Raw genomic sequence first — 16,221 nt, forward strand, 5'->3', positions numbered from 1 at the left:
GCGAGGTCCATGTGTATAGTCGTCTGTTATGCTGTCTAAAGAAGGTATTTGAAATAAACAAATAATTTGTCTTGCAGAAATCTATCTGGACTGGTATTGGAAAATTCTTAATCCAACAATCATATGGTTTACTATACCACGAATGACAAATTCAAGAGGACTGGTGCTGCATTCATTGTAAAATACAACATTTCAAGATTTATCTTGAGGCTGTTTTTGATAGAAAATATCTGTATGCCTACAAGGAAGACCAGTTAATACCATTATTGTTCAAACTAATGCACAAACCTCCAAAGTCAGTGATGATGAAACTGAAGAATTCTACCAACTTCTTCAGTCTGAAATTGCTCAAATAAGCAATCAAGATGTATTGATAACTTCTGGTGACTGGAATACAAAGGTTGGAAACAAAGAGGAAGAAGGATCAACAGTTGGAAAGTATGGCCTTGATGACAGAAATGATGCTGGAAACTGTATTGACAGAAGTTTTCAAGATCAATGGCTTATTCACTTCAAATACCTTCCTAAACAACATAAAAGTCAACTATACATACATATGGCTTACACAAGAATCAAATTGACTACATCTGGAAAAAGAAGGTGGAAAAGCTCTAAATCGCCGGTCAAAACAAGGCCTGAAGCCAAGTGTGGGATAGACCATCAACTATTCATATGCAAGTTCAGACTGAAGCTAAAGAAAATACAAATCCATGAGAACCAAAATATGACCTTGAACATATCCCACCTTAAGTTAGAGACATTTTGAACAACAGACTTAATGCATGAAGCACTAATGACCGAAGACCAGAAGAGCTGCAGGATGACATCAAGTCATCATATAGGAAGAAAGCAAAAGGCCATTAAAAAGACAGGAAAAGACCAAAATGAATGTCAGAAGAGACGCTGAAATTTGCTCTCCAGTGTAGAGATGCTAAAGTGAATGGAATAAATGAGGAAGTAAAAGAGTTGAACAGGAAATTTCCAACGGCAGCTCAAGAAGACAAAGTCAAATGTTATAATGAAATGTGCAAAGACCTAGAGCTAGAAAACAAAAAAGAAAGAACATGCTCAGCACTTCTCAAGCTGAAAGAACTGAAGAAAAAATTGAAGCTTCAATTTGGAATATTGAAGAAAGAGTCCTACTGTGGCACTGTGGGTTAATGTGCTGAACTGCAAGGTCAGTTTGAACTGCAAGGGCGGCGTTTCAAGCTTGCCAGCTGCTCCTTGGAAACCCTATACAGGGTCACTATGAGTCGGAACCGACTCAACAGCACTTAACAACAACAACAACAACATTGGCAAAATATTGAATGATGAAGAAATCATCAAAATAAAAAGGAAGGTATACACTGAGTCACTGTACCAATGTTCAACCATTTCAAGAACCAATTCAAGAACCATTTCAAGAACCAATGGTAGTGAAGGAAGAAGTCCAAGCTACACTGGCAAAAAAACAAGGCTCTAGGAATTGACAAAATACAAACTGAAAACTTTTAACAAACTTGTGCTACACTGGAGGCAATATTCATCTATGCCAAGAATTTGGAAGACAGCTATCTAGTCAACCCATTGGAAGAGATCCATATTTGTGTCTATTCTACAGAGAGGAGACACAATGCAAAGTGGAAATCATGGAACAACATCATTAGTATCACCTGCAAGTAAAATTTGCTAAACATAATTCATAGATGGCTACAACAGTACATCAATAGAGAATTGCCAGAAATTCAAGCATGATTCAGAAGAAGACGTGGAACAAGGGATATCACTGCTGACATCATATGGATCTTGGCTTAAAGAAGAGAATACCAGAAAAATATTTACTTGTGCTTTATTGACTATGCAAAGGCATTTGACTGTGGATCATGACGAGATATGGATAACACTGGAAAGAATGGGTATTCCAGAACACTAAATTGTGCTTATGAGGAACCTGTACATAAACCAAGTGACAGTTGTTAGAACAAAACAAGGGAATACTGAATGGTTTAAATTCAGGAACGGCTGCATTCCTTCACCATACTTATTCAATCTGAATGCTTAGTAAATAATCCAAGAAACTGAATTATATCAAGAACAAGGAGTCAGGATTGGAGAAAGATTCATCAACAACCCACAATATGCAGATGATACAACCTTGGTTGTTGAAAGCCAAAAGGACTTAAAATACTGACTTCAGTAAGTATTACATCTCAATGTAAACAAAACAAAAATCCTCACAACTGAATCAATAAATAAGAACATAATAAATGGAGAAAATATTGAATACTTCATTTTGTTTGGATTCACTATCAATACTCATGGAAGCAGCATCAAGAAATCAAATGATGTATTGCATTAGGCAAATTGGCTGCATACGATCTCTTTAAAGTGTTCAAGAGCAAAGATGTAAATTTAAGGACTAAGGTGTGCCTCATCCAAACCAAGGTATTTTCAATTGCCTCAGATACATGTGAAAGTTAGACAATGAAAAAGGACAACTATAGAAGAATTCATGCATTTTGAGTTATGGTGTTGGAGAATAATATTAAAAATACCATGGACTTCCAGAAGAACAAACCAATCTGTGTTGGAAGAAGTACAGCCAAAATGCTCCTTAGAAGCCAGTGTGGCAAGACTTCATTGTTCATATTTCAGACATATTGTCAGGAGGGATCAGTCTTTAGAGAAGGTAATCATGCTTGGTAAACTGGAGGGTCAGTGAAAAGGAGGAAGACCCCCAACAAGACGGACTGGCATAGTGGCAGCAGCAATGGGCTTAAGGGTAACAACTGTGAGAATGTGCAGGACTGAGCAGTGCTTCATTCTATTGTGTGGAGGGTCGCTATGAGTCAGCACCTAACACCACCACCACCAGCTGCACTCCTGACCCACTTTTGTGTTAGTTGCTGTTGAATTGATTCTGACTCATGGTGACCCAAAGTGTGCAGAGCAGAACTAATTCATAGGGTTTTCAAGGTTGAGGCCTTTCAATAGCAGGTTGCCAAGCCTGCCTTCCAAAGCATTTTTTTGGATGGATTTTAACCACCAACCTTTCAGTCAGTAGTTGAGCATCTAACTCATTTTCCCTTATTTGGTATCCTGCATCATACCCCATACCAGCAGAGTAGATTCCAACTTACTATAAACCCTGTAGGACAGAGGAGAACTGCCCCATACGGTTTTTGAGGCTGTAAATCTTTACAAAAACAAACTGCCTCATCTTTCTTCCATAGAGCAGCTGGTGGGTTTGAACCTCCAACTTTTCAGTTAGTAGCCCAATGTTTAACTCACTATACCACCAAAATGCCTTTATTTGCAATTAAGTGCCATCAAGTTGGTTCCAACTCATAGTAACTGAGAAGTTGCTGGTGGGTTTGAACTGCTATCCTTGTGGTTCGTAGTCCAGTGCTGATCCTACAGTGAAGGAGTCCTAATCCCTACACATACAAAACTTCTTTTCTTTAACTTTAAAATACTTTCAGTTACACTTTTATTTTAAAATACTTTAGATACAATTATCCAATTTTGATGATTTAGATGGGGCTTCAAAGACAGACAATTAAAGAATACCCTTACTATAGAAATGTTGTTGTTGTTGTTGTTGAGGGCCATTGAGCTGATTCCGACCCATAGTGACCCTGTATAGGGTTTCCAAGGAGCAGCTGGTGAGCTTGAACCACCAACCTTGCAGTTCAAACAACTTTGCAGTCTGACGCATTAGCCCACAGCGCCACACCAGGACTACAGAAATACTTCCTAAACACAGTTCTGTGGTATAATTCACAAAGGGCATATCTTTCACTGATCAATTCACTCACACATCTATCTAGATGTCCACATTACACTATTATAAGTGGTTTAATAATGCCATTCTACTTGGAATTTACTAAGATAAATTTAAATAGGCACTACTGTATGAACCTCCTAAATCTGAAACTTGAAATTGGGAACAAAGGAATCAAATCACACTAATGTATCTATTATTAAGACTTTTCTTGCATTTTAGGATTTGGTATTTGGGCACTTAGAAGAGTTAGAAACTGTCATATTGAAAGAATATCATAAACAACATGAGCCAAGTCTTAGGTTTCTGAAGGCTTATCTTATTAATTTCCTATACACCTATTTCTCACTTATTAAATATTTGTCATCTGACATTTCACATTTAAAACAACAGTAAAAGATCTAGTATCTGTTTTGCAACAACCACAAGTCAGGGGTTCAAGCCCACTAACCACTCCTTGGGAGAAAGATGAGACTATCATCTCCTGCAAACATTTATAACCTCAGAAACCCTATACAAAGTAACAACAACATAATGATGTAGTCATTCCATTTTGTTATCTGAGGTGATTATCGTCCATTTTCACATAATGCCAAGTTTCAGATAATAATCTGGTCTTTGCAACCTATAAAATATAAATATCTACTAATTCTCCCATTCCAGTAGCTGAAGCTGCTCTGTTCTAACCACTGACAGTGGAAACTCACACCTCAACCTACCCTCACTGCTAAGTTCTTCTCAGTCCCTTCTTCTGGTGTTTTTTTGTTTTCTCCCTTTAAGGTTGTTCATGCTGCTCCTTTGAGTTCTATGGTGGTGGTGGTGGTTGTGCGCCCTGGAGTCGGTTCTGACTCATAGCGACCCTGTATAGGGTTTATAGGGTTTCCAAGGCTGTAAATCTTTATGCAAACAGAAAGCCTCATCTTTCTCCCGTGGAACTTCTGGTAGTTTCGAACTGCTGACCTTGAGGCTAGCAGCCCAACTCATAACCACTATGCTACCAGAGCTCTTGTAGAGTTCTATACTCTACATTAAAATCAAGCATGTGAAATCCAGACTTCCTGGAACCAAGGAAATTGGATAAACTCCAAAATTATTGCCCTGAGATCATTTTTAAATCTTAAATCAAAAATGCCCCTAAAGGATAAGATTCCTATGATTCAATAGTGAGTAATTATTATCATGAGTAATCGCAACTGTCACAACTATAAAATTAGAAGTTTTGTAACAAAAACAAAGGGGAGTAGTTAATCTTACAGTCCAAAAACAGTCCTAGGACCATCAAGGGAGAAGAGCACAAGTGGAATGCGGGACCCTATCCAGAGAAGCAGCAACACCAGAGATGAAGGCAGAGATGAGGACATGGAGAGATAGAGCAGCTGAGGACTCTGTACTCATGGAAAGAGAAAGACTGTGAGCTGGCGGCCAGGAGGCAGGCTTGCAGAATGTGCCCTTTGGTTGTTTAAATAATTATATATTCCTGAGTTTTTCTGTGTACATTACCACCCCCACCACCACCACCCCCCCAAAAAAAAAATACACACAGAGAGGGAATGGAAGCAAATACTGTCGATGACGCATGGAGGAGATTGTAATCATTGCAATGAAACGATGGTCTAAAGCCAATGTTCTCCTATGTAAACTATCACTTAGTTCACAATTAAAAGAGAAAAAAAAGACTTGGAACAGGAGAAAAAAAATATATTCCTAAAATCTTCTTGGAGTCCTGCTATGGCACTCACTATAGAATAAGCATTGGATGGCTAAACACAAGGTTGGTGATTTAAACCCACCAGTCACTCCTTGGAACCCTATACAGGATCGCTATGAGTTGGAACAAACTCCACAGCACTTAGCAACAATTAAAATCTTCTTAAAGCCAAACAATAGCTTAACTTAACTAGTGAAAAATTATCTGCCTTGAGTATTATGCTCTTTTAAAATCTACCTATATGGGATCAAATAAGGAGCTCTGGTAGCATAGTGGATTACAAGCCGAGCTGCTAACCGCAAGGTCAGCAGTTCAAATCTAACAGCCGCTCTGTGAAAGAAAGATGGGGCTTTCTGCTTCTGTAAAGATTTACAGCCTCGTAAACCTTATACTGGGTCACTATGAATAGGAACCAACTTCACAGCATATCATCACCACCACCATATGGGATAAATAGACAAAGGCAAGGGGAAAGATGAGAACAGACCCTTAGGGGCCAATGATTTTATGTTAACAAAGGAGGGCCAACTCAGATAATGAAAGTGAGTTAATTCAAAGAATGTAATCATCAAGGTTACTGAACTGCCCATGTAGAAATAGTCAAAATGGTGTATGTTTTCTTGTGTATATTCTCAACATCCAAAATAAAATACAATACTTAAAAAATGACAGTATGTGTACTTACACATTTTGATTTGTCCTTACACTGGGTCATGCGCTCCACTCCTCAGTTCTGACCCAGGATTGCCCTGGCATCATCCTACCAGACTCCGCATCTAAAAATGGCTACCTACATGCATTTCAGAATGAGCCAAAAACCCAGCGAAGACTGGTAATGAAGATGATTTTCTTAGAAGCTGGTAAAGAAATCCGACAGTATATGGTCATACATCAACTATCAATGCTATCCCCTCTGTATACAGGGTAGATAGGGATGGGCAACTTATTGACACTGGCTACCTAAAATGAGGTGCCAGTAAAGGCATGAAGTGACTGGTTTACAAGGTTTCAAGAGGGAGTTTAATTTAAGAGTGTGTGGAGGAAGAAAGAGTTTTCATCTTGTCTAGACGGGGATAAGATTCCTATGATTCAACAGTGAATAACTGTTTTCATGACTAATTGCAATTGTCACAACTGTAAAGGTAGAAGTTTTGTAACAAAAACAGGGGAGTGGTTAATCTTACATTCCAGAAACAAAGGCCCCTAGGACCATCAAGGGAGAAGAGCACAGGCAGAATGGAGGACCTTATTCAGAGAAGCAGCGACACCAGAAATAGAGGCAGAGATGGGGACATGGAGAGAGGGAGCTCCACTCCAGCTGAGGACTCTAGACTCATGGAAAGAGAGAGACTGAGAGCTAGAGGTCAGGAGGCAGACTTGCAGAATGTGCTCTTTGGTGGTTTAAATTATTATATATGCCTGAGTATTAAAAAAAAAAAAAAGAACTAAATGAATAGCGAGAAATACTGTTAAGTGATGGTACGAGGGGATTATAATCATTGTAATGAAACAAAGTATGAGATTTGTTGAATGTAAAACTGATGATCTGCCCTGTAAACTTTCACTCAATTCACAATAAAAACTTAAAACAAACAAACAAAAAAAAAAAATTACAACAGTCTAGGAGCAGAGGTCCCTGGGACCATCAAGTGAGGAGAAGAAGAAGAATGCGGGACCCTACTGAGAAGCAGTGATACCAGAGATGGAGGCAGAAACAATGATGTGAAGAGATGGAGCAGCTGAGGGCTCTGGACTCAGGGAGGGAGAGGGGCTGTGTGCTGACAGCCAGGGGGAAGGCTTACAGAATATACCCTTTGGTTGTATAATGATGTATGGAGGGGCTTGTAATCATGGCAATGAAATAAAATACGATAGGATGAATGTAAAGCTAATGCACTCCAATGTAAAGTATCACATAATTCACAATAAAAACTTTAAAAAGCCCAAAACAGTATATGGTGATATACATTATAAGAAAATGTCCCAAGAATTCAAATAAATACAAAGTTATGAAGTCAAAGCACTCTGAACCACAAGCTAGGGAAGATTTAACGGAGGGTTTAGTATGGTGTTTTGCACATAGAAAGAGCTCAATATCATTAAAAAAATAGAAGAAACAAGTTGTCCAATTTTGTTTCAAATAAAGGACATTTTAGAAGTTTAACTCCAGAACGTAGATATACAACATTCTAAGAATAAAAACAAAAGACATAACTTGCTTAACTCTTTTCTTTAATCTCAAATATTCTGATAGTATATTACTTTCTTAAAACTTCCCAATCCTACTGGATTCAAAGTACTCACTTAAAATAACACCACTATAAGCAATTATTTACATGGAGTTGGATATGAGATCTAAGATTTTAATTCTTCCAGTTATTGATGAAAAGAAGCATTGATAGAAAAAGTCACTTAACAAAACTGCTTTAAAATAATTAATATCTAAGGGTGGTTTTAGGTTGATGGTTCAAATCCATCAGCTTCTCCTCAGAAAGCCTACACAGAATTGCTATGAATTGGAACTTTCTCAACAACAACAACTGGTGGTTTTAAAATGTACATATAATTTATAAATGAATCAACTGCAAAATCTCATTAGCATATAATAACATAACCAACATAGCTCAAGGCAAGGATAGTTAGTTAGTAATAGAGGGTAGCGTAGTTGTTACGAATCAGGCTGCGAACCTCAGGCCAGCAATACGAAACTACCAGCTGTTCCGGGGGAGAAAGATGAGGCGTTCTGCTCCCGTAAAGATTTACAGCCTTGGAAACCCTGTATAGGGTCACTATGAGTCGGAATCGACTCCACGGCACATAACAACAACAACAACAAGATACCTCCATTCGGACACTATAAACTAAAGGTCTGATAAAAACAGAAAGTAAAATTTTATTTCATAGGAAAAGAAAATGGTTGCTATTAGTTAAATGTTGTTGTTGTTGTTGTTGTTGTTGTTGTTAGGTGCCATTGAGTCAGTATTGACTCATAGTGACCTTATACACAGCAGAACGAAACACTGCCCGATCCTGGGCCAACCTCACGATTGTTGCCACACTTGAGTCCATCGATGCTGCCACTTGGCCAATCCATCTCATTGGGGGTCTTCCTCTTTTTCTCTGAACCTCCATCTTACCAAACATGATATCCTTCTCCAGTGACTGGTCCCTCCTGACAATATATCCGAAGTATGAGAGGAGGAAGTTTGGCCATCTTGGCCTCCAAGGTGCACTCTGGCTGCACTTCTTTCAAAATGGATCTATCGGTTCTTTTGGCAGTCCATGGCACTTTCAATATTCTCCTCCAACACCATAACTCAAAAGCATCAATTCTTCTACGGTCTTCCTTATTCACTGTCCAGCTTTTGCATGCATATGAGGTTAATGAAAACATCATGGCTTGGGTCAGGTGCATCTTAGTCCTCAAGCTAACATTTTTGCTCTTCAACACTTTGAAAAGGTCTTGTGCAGCATTGCCTAATACAATATGTCATTTTATTTCTTGACTGCTGCTTCCATGAGTGTTGATAGTTGATCCAAGAAGAATGAAGTCTTTGACAACTTCAACATAAAGATGTTGTTGTTGTTGTTATGTGCCGTGGAGTCGGTTCCAACTCATAGCGACCCTGTATAGGGATTCCAAGGCTGTAAATCTTTACGGGAGCAGAGAGTCTCATCAATATTTATAATCTATGATAAATCATGCACTGACAAAAAGGAAAAAAAAAATGTTAACAGGGATTATCTATACTAGTTCAGCATCTAAAAATATAATGTCTTCATAGTCTCAGGGGAAACCGTGGACAACTGGCATAAAACATAGTCCACAATTCTACATTCTATTTTGGAGAGTACTGACTGGGATCTTAAAAGCAAATAAGCAGTCATATAAGGTGCAACCATTGGTCTCTCCCTTCATGGAGGAAAGAATAGTGATGAAAACTGAAGACACTTGGAATCAATTAGTCCAATCGACTAATGAAACACATGAACATCAGTCTCCAAGACTCTGAGAGCAGAAGAACTAGATGGTGCCCGGCTATCACTACCAACTGCTCTGAAAGAGATCACACTAGAAGGTCCCAGATAGAGTGGCAGAAAATGTGGGACAAAACTCAAAATTATTTAAAAGACCAAGCTCATTTGTCAGAAAGAGACTGGAGAAACCCTAGACTATGGTCCTTGGCCACTTTTCAGGTATGGAATGGAACTCACCCTCATGGTCCAATTTTCAGCCTAGCAGTAGATAGGTATATGGGGAGGGGCAAAAACACTAGTAAGGTATGCTCACCACGGAAAGGTCAACCATTCAAGCTCAAAAGAGTAACATTTACCCAAGGACAAAGTTCAGAAGGGATGGGAAGGTGGTTGGAATGAAAATAAGAACCACAGGGAGAAAGTGGGATAACTGTTGTTACATGGAGGGGATTGGGATTACAGAGATGAAACAAAGTACGTATCATTTGTTGAATGTAAAACTGATGATCTGCTCTGTAAACCTTCACTCAATTCACAATACAAAGTTTCAAAACAAATAAAATAAAACTAACTGTTTGGTCTTCCATTGTATAAGGGATGAGTGCTTCTGTGCATTTAATAAATTAGCCAATCTCATCAAATCTTATGTAACAGAGTGTCCTGATTTCTTTCCATTCTCACTACTACCAGCCTACTTCAAGCTTTTATTAACTCATCCCTAGAGTGTTACAAGTCTCCAATAATGAGTAACAAAACCTTTCTAATCTTGATTGTGTAGAATAACCAGGATATTCTATCTCCTAGCATCTTTGTGGAATCTCTTAAACTATAATGATAGTCCCTCTCTACTAGTGCAAACAATTCATACCAAAGACCTTTTAATGTATCTGTTTTCAGTAATGGGCTCAAACATAGTAGCAATTGTGAGGATGGCACAGGACCAGGCAGTGTTTCATTCTGTTGTACATAGGTCATTATCAGTCAGAACCAACTCAATGGCACTTAACAACTACATCAACATCTTAGGTAATACTAAAATACTATGATTAATTTTCCATCTGAGTCTCAAGCTTTTGCTTGTAAAGAGTAAATCTGGCACAGATACACAAGAAATGTAACTCAGACATAAGAATCAGTGAAACAAGACCACAATGCAGCAAAAATAGAATTACACTGTGGTTCACACAGCACAATTCTGTTGTTGTTGTTGTCAGGTGCCATTGAGTCGGAACTGACTCATAGCGACCCCATGCACAGCAGAACGAAACAATGTCCGATCCTGGGCCAACCTCACTACTGCCGCCACACTTGACGCCATCAATGATGCCACCTGGCTGATCCATCTTGTTGGGGGTCTTCCTCTTTTTCTCTGACCCTCCACCTTACTCAACATGACATCCTTCTTCAGCGACTGTTGTTGTTGTCAGGTGCCATCGAGTGGGAACCGACTCATAGAGACCCCATGCACAGCAGAACGAAACAATGTTCGATCCTGGGCCAACCTCACTACTGCCGCCACACTTGACGCCATCAATGATGCCACCTGGCCAATCCATCTCGTTGGGGGTCTTCCTCTTTTTCTCTGACCCTACACCTTACCCAACATGACATCCTCTCCAGCGACTGTTCTCTCCAGACAATGTGTCCAAAATATGAGAGACAAAGCCTAGCCATCTTGGCTTCCAAGGAGCACTCTGGTTGCACTTCTTCCAAAACAGATCTATTGGTTCTTTTGGCAGTCCATGGCACGTTCAGTATTCTCCTCCAACACAACTCAAAGGCATCAATTCTTCTACTATCTTCCTTATTCACTGTCCAGCTTTCGCATCCATATGACACTCGCGGAAGCAGCAGTCAAGAGATCAGACAACGTATTCCATTGGGCAAATCTGCTGCACAGAAACTTTTTAAAGTATTGAAGAGCAGAGATGTCAGCTTGAGGACTAAGGTGCACCTGACCCAAGCCATGGTATTTTCAATAACCAGCGACTGTAGTACCTCCATAATATCAATTAGTCAATTTCTTATTGTTAGGTGCCATCAAATCAGTTCCAACCCATAACAGGCCTATGTACAAAAAGACTGAAACACTGCCTGGTACTGTGTCATCCTCACAACTGTTTCTGTGTTTGAGCCCATCATTGTTACATTTGAGTCCCCTGATGCTGCTACTGTGCCAATCCATCTCTGTGGGAATCTTCCTCTTTTGTGTTCCACTCCACCAAGCATGATGTCTTTCTTCAGGGACTGGTCCCTCCCGATAATGTCCAAAGGATGAGAGACAAAGTTGGGCCATCCTGGCTTCTAAGGAGCATTCCAGCTGAACTTCTTCCAACACAGATTTGTTTGTTCTTCTGGCAGTCCATTTTACTTTTAATATTCTTCTCCAATAGCATAACTCAAACGTATCAATTATCCTGCAGTCTTTCTTATTCACTGTCCAACTTTCACATGCATAACAGGCATAACCTAGTCCTCAAATTGATATCTTTCCTTTTTAACACGTTAATGAAGTCTTTTGGTGCAAATCTGCCTAATGTAATATGCCATTTGATTAAGAAATCGAACTGCTGCTTCCATGAGTGTTTATAGTGGATCCAAGCAAAATGAAGTATTTGACAACTTCAATCTTTTTTCTCCATATATCATGATATTACTTACTGGTCCAGTGGTGAGGATTTTTGTTTTCAGCCACCTAGCTAGCATGTATTTATTAATCTGGTCTCAAATTACTTAAGATAATAGTTTATAAAGAAATCTACAATGTTTTATAATATAGCTTCATGAATTATCTTATGATAATGAAGCACACCTATTTTCATAATCTGTTGTTAGATGCCATCAAGTCAGTTACAACTCATAGTGACCCTGTGTACAGTTTCTGACATTTCAAATCTTTGCATGAGCAGAAAGCCTCATATTTTTCCCATGGATCTTGTGGTTAATGGTTCCATGCTTATCCTATAGAGTCACTGTGCTCCCACTGTCATAATCTGCTCCTCCCTAAATAGTTAGGTAATAAATCAGCAGACAAGGCATTATAAGTCTTGTGTGATACAAACAGTCCAACTGTTAACTTAAAGGTTAGAGGCTTAAGTCTACCGCGAGGCACCTTGGAAGAAAATCCTGGTAGTCTAGTTCAGAAAACTCAGCCATGAAAACGCCTAAGGAGCACAGTTCTACTCTGATCCAACTGGAGTTGTCCTGAGTCAGAACTGATTGTACAGCAACTATGGGTGGGCGCATGCTATCACTAAAAAAGTAAACTAGGTATTCAACTTATAAAGCCCATGAGAATCAGGGATCCAGTCTGCTCACATGATTAAAATTATTTTCAAACAGCCAGTAAAAACAGCCACTGAGAATACAAAAACCCAAGATTTATGATAATTATAAGTCTGTCTTATGTACTCTCAAATTTTTTAAATAAAATCTCAAAATGGCCTATAAACACAAAGGAAAACAAGAAAAGAAACTAAGCTAAAACAATTATTAGAAACCCAACTGAATGCTTAAAAACCCCTTAAGCAGAGGCTAAAATTAATTTACTGTCCTTGAAGCAAAATAATTTACCAGATAGTCCTTAAGTCACTGCCATTATTTTTTTCTTTCTTACTTCAAAAAAAAAAGCCTAACATTTAAAATTCTGCAGTAGTGGTTCCACTACCTTTTCTACAAAATCACTTGGAAATTTGATCATTTATTTGGGGGGACAGTGTATATAACAAGTTAGAGACAAAGATAAATGAAGTAGAAAGTATATCAAAAATTAAAATTCAGCAACAATGTATTTAACCTTTGACCATTGTGTTGATTATGGTTCTATAAATCAGTAAAGTATTAACTATTACTTCTAATTGTAATATCATGAAAGCATAGCTACCCAGCACCTCTCTAAATAATTCGAGTTTGCTTCATATGGTAAAGAAAACGGTATACCAGCTCTTTTCTTCATAGTACCTCAAGAGGGAAATCCTTTATGCTGACATCTACAAAAGACTGGCAGTAATGAGGATCCATGTAAATCAAACTGTCATCTACAAGGACAAAACAGAAGACAAGTAATTCAAAAAACACCTTATTATTACACTGCTTACAATCCAATTTCTATGTAGAACAGCTGGGGAAAAAAATCTGGGAGTAACAGCTAGCCAGACTGATATTCACTGACTGAAACATAGGTTTGCACAGGACAGATTAACTTTTGCATAATCAAATATGCTTGTATAAGCAGAATTTTTTTATAAAGTGATGAGACTGTCATTTAATTTTTGGTGATAAAATTACTTTCACAAACACACAATTATACTCTACAGTTTGCATATGAAAAATGTGTTGCATTACTTTATCCTGACAGGAGAAACATATTGCTTGTCATTTTATCATCAGCTAGCACCACTAAAACTGGTAAAAAAGTAAATATGTAAATAGCAACTGCCAAAATGTGACACAATGTCTCCTGAAGTTTAGTGGAACCAATAAATTATGCCTTGTTTGTGCAATAACAGAAATTAAACATACATTTTACAGAATCCAATTATGTTGTGGACCAAATGACAAATGAGTGGCTACTGTAGGCCTGATGAATATATATGTTACTCATTTTACTCAGTTAATCATCCTGTTTCCAGATGATCCCATATTAACTTTTGACTTTTAAAAGAAAACAATTAAGAAATATTTTTATCAAATCACTAACCTTGAAAACCAGCAAAGTAGTATGACTGCTTAGGTTTGCCACCAATAATACCCACACAGTACTCAAGGCTTAAAATTCCCTGCCAAAAGAAATTCATTGAAATTTACAAGGCAATAAACAAATGGCTATAGTTCTAAACAACCAAATTAGTATTAACAATGTGAGTAGTTCAACTTCTCACCACCGCTTATCATTTTTACTGCATATGCCCTAATGTTTTGAAATTCTTGTCTACGTTTGTCTTCCCATTCCTTTATCTTTAAATCACTCAAAACTGACAACCATTAAGTCAAATATGCTGATTAGCATGTTAACTCAAAAACTACTATGCCAGATGCTGAAATAACCGATGTTACCACGTTAAGGCAATAAAAATTCCTGCCAAAAGTCAAAATGTAGGTTTTATTGTAATCAATGTACTATTTTCATTAGGCTTTGGACATGCTAGAAATAGCTCTTGGATCTTACTGATATTTTCATTGAACCTTGAGAATCCCAGACTAAAAACTATTTTTCTAATCAGCATAGTACTCACTTGGCAAAATTTTTATGCTATTTCACTCAGATAAGAAGAGAAATGAAAATAATTTAATCTAAGTAAAACAATTGTTATTGTACTGAAAAGCAATTGATTTTACTAATCATGAAATATCAGGGTTATGTCAATAAATTCTTTAGTATAACCCTCAGCATCTATTCAAAGCAGAACTATATTTGAGTTGGGTCAAATAATTCTACATCTTTTTTTAAAAGCATGACCAGTGGAGTCAATTAAAAACATCCCCTGTGGAATCAATTGTCCCTACATTTATTTTAAAACATATTATGCTAGAAAACAGAAATAAAGATAAATTATACAGTCAGTGTCCCAAAGCATTAAACAATAGTTGAACTGTCCTTTTAAATAGAAGATATTTTGAAATCTAATAGAAAACATAAACATTTTAAATGTATGACCAAATATCCTATTTTTCCTTTAACAAGTAATCAAACCACGGGTTTGTTCTTAAAAAGTTTAGTGGTTTGTTTTATTTTTTAATATCATGTAGTCATACACAAATACACATAGAGAAAATACAGAAATCGGTAAAAATTTACCCAAATCGCACAACCTAGAGTTCACCATTACAAAGATTTTGAGAAACATCCTTCATGACATTACTGTGTTTCATATATTCAAATACAGATTTATGAATAGTATCATACCACATATGCTATTGTAACCTTTTAATCCTCATTGTGCCGTGAACATCTTTTCATGTTAATAAATATATATCCATATTGTGATATTTAATGGCTGCAGGATAAGAACTGGCCTGCCAACCACAGATCAGTGGTTGGAACCTACCAGCTGCTCTGAAGGAGAAAGAGTCACAGCCTTGGAAATCCTATACATATAATATGTTGTTGTTGTCAAGTGCCATCAAGTCGGAACCGACTCATAGCGACCCCATGCACAGCAAAACAAAACAATATCCAATCCTGGGCCAACCTCACTACTGCTGCCACACTTGAGTCCATCAACGATTCCACATGGCTAATCCATCTCGTTAGGGGTCTTCCTCTTTTGCTCTGACCCTCCATCTTACCAAGCATGGAGCTTCTCCATGCTTCTCCAGTGACTGTTCCCTCCTGACAATATGTCCAAAGTAAGAGAGACAAATCTTAGTCATCTTGACCTCCAAGGAGCACTCTGGCTGCACTTCTTCCAAAACAGATCTATTGGTTCTTTTGGCAGTCCATGGCACTTTCAGTATTCTCCTCCAACACCACAACTCAAAGGCATCAATTCTTCTACGATCTTACTTATTCACTGTCTAGCTTTCGCATCCATATGAGGTTATTGAAGATACCATGACTTGGGTCAGGCAAACCGTAGTCCTCAAACTGACATCTTTGCTCTTCAACACTTTAAAAAGTTCCTGTGCAGCAGATTTGCCCAATGCAATACGTCGTCTGATCTCTTAACTGCTGCTTCCACGAGTGTTGACAGTTGATCCAAGAAGAATGAAGTCCTTGACAACTTCAATCTTTTCTCCATTGATAAGAATGTTGTTTATTGGTCCAGTG

The 16,221-nt window shown here is 38.0% G+C and overlaps 1 protein-coding gene across 1 annotated transcript in view; it reads right to left on the reverse strand.

The window, feature by feature from the left end:
• The window catches only part of ATG4C (autophagy related 4C, cysteine peptidase), a 105,094-nt gene that overhangs the window by 30,135 nt on the left and 58,738 nt on the right, over nt 1-16,221 (reverse strand). The window contains exons 7-8 of the mRNA XM_006862469.1: nt 14,152-14,230; nt 13,413-13,489 (exon numbers count right to left, since the gene is read on the reverse strand). Of these exons, the coding sequence (XP_006862531.1) occupies nt 13,413-13,489; nt 14,152-14,230 (156 nt within the window). The remainder of the gene's footprint in view (nt 1-13,412; nt 13,490-14,151; nt 14,231-16,221) is intronic.

The sequence above is a fragment of the Chrysochloris asiatica genome, unplaced genomic scaffold, assembly GCF_000296735.1.
Source record: "Chrysochloris asiatica unplaced genomic scaffold, ChrAsi1.0 scaffold00048, whole genome shotgun sequence".
Lineage (NCBI taxonomy): Eukaryota > Metazoa > Chordata > Mammalia > Afrosoricida > Chrysochloridae > Chrysochloris > Chrysochloris asiatica.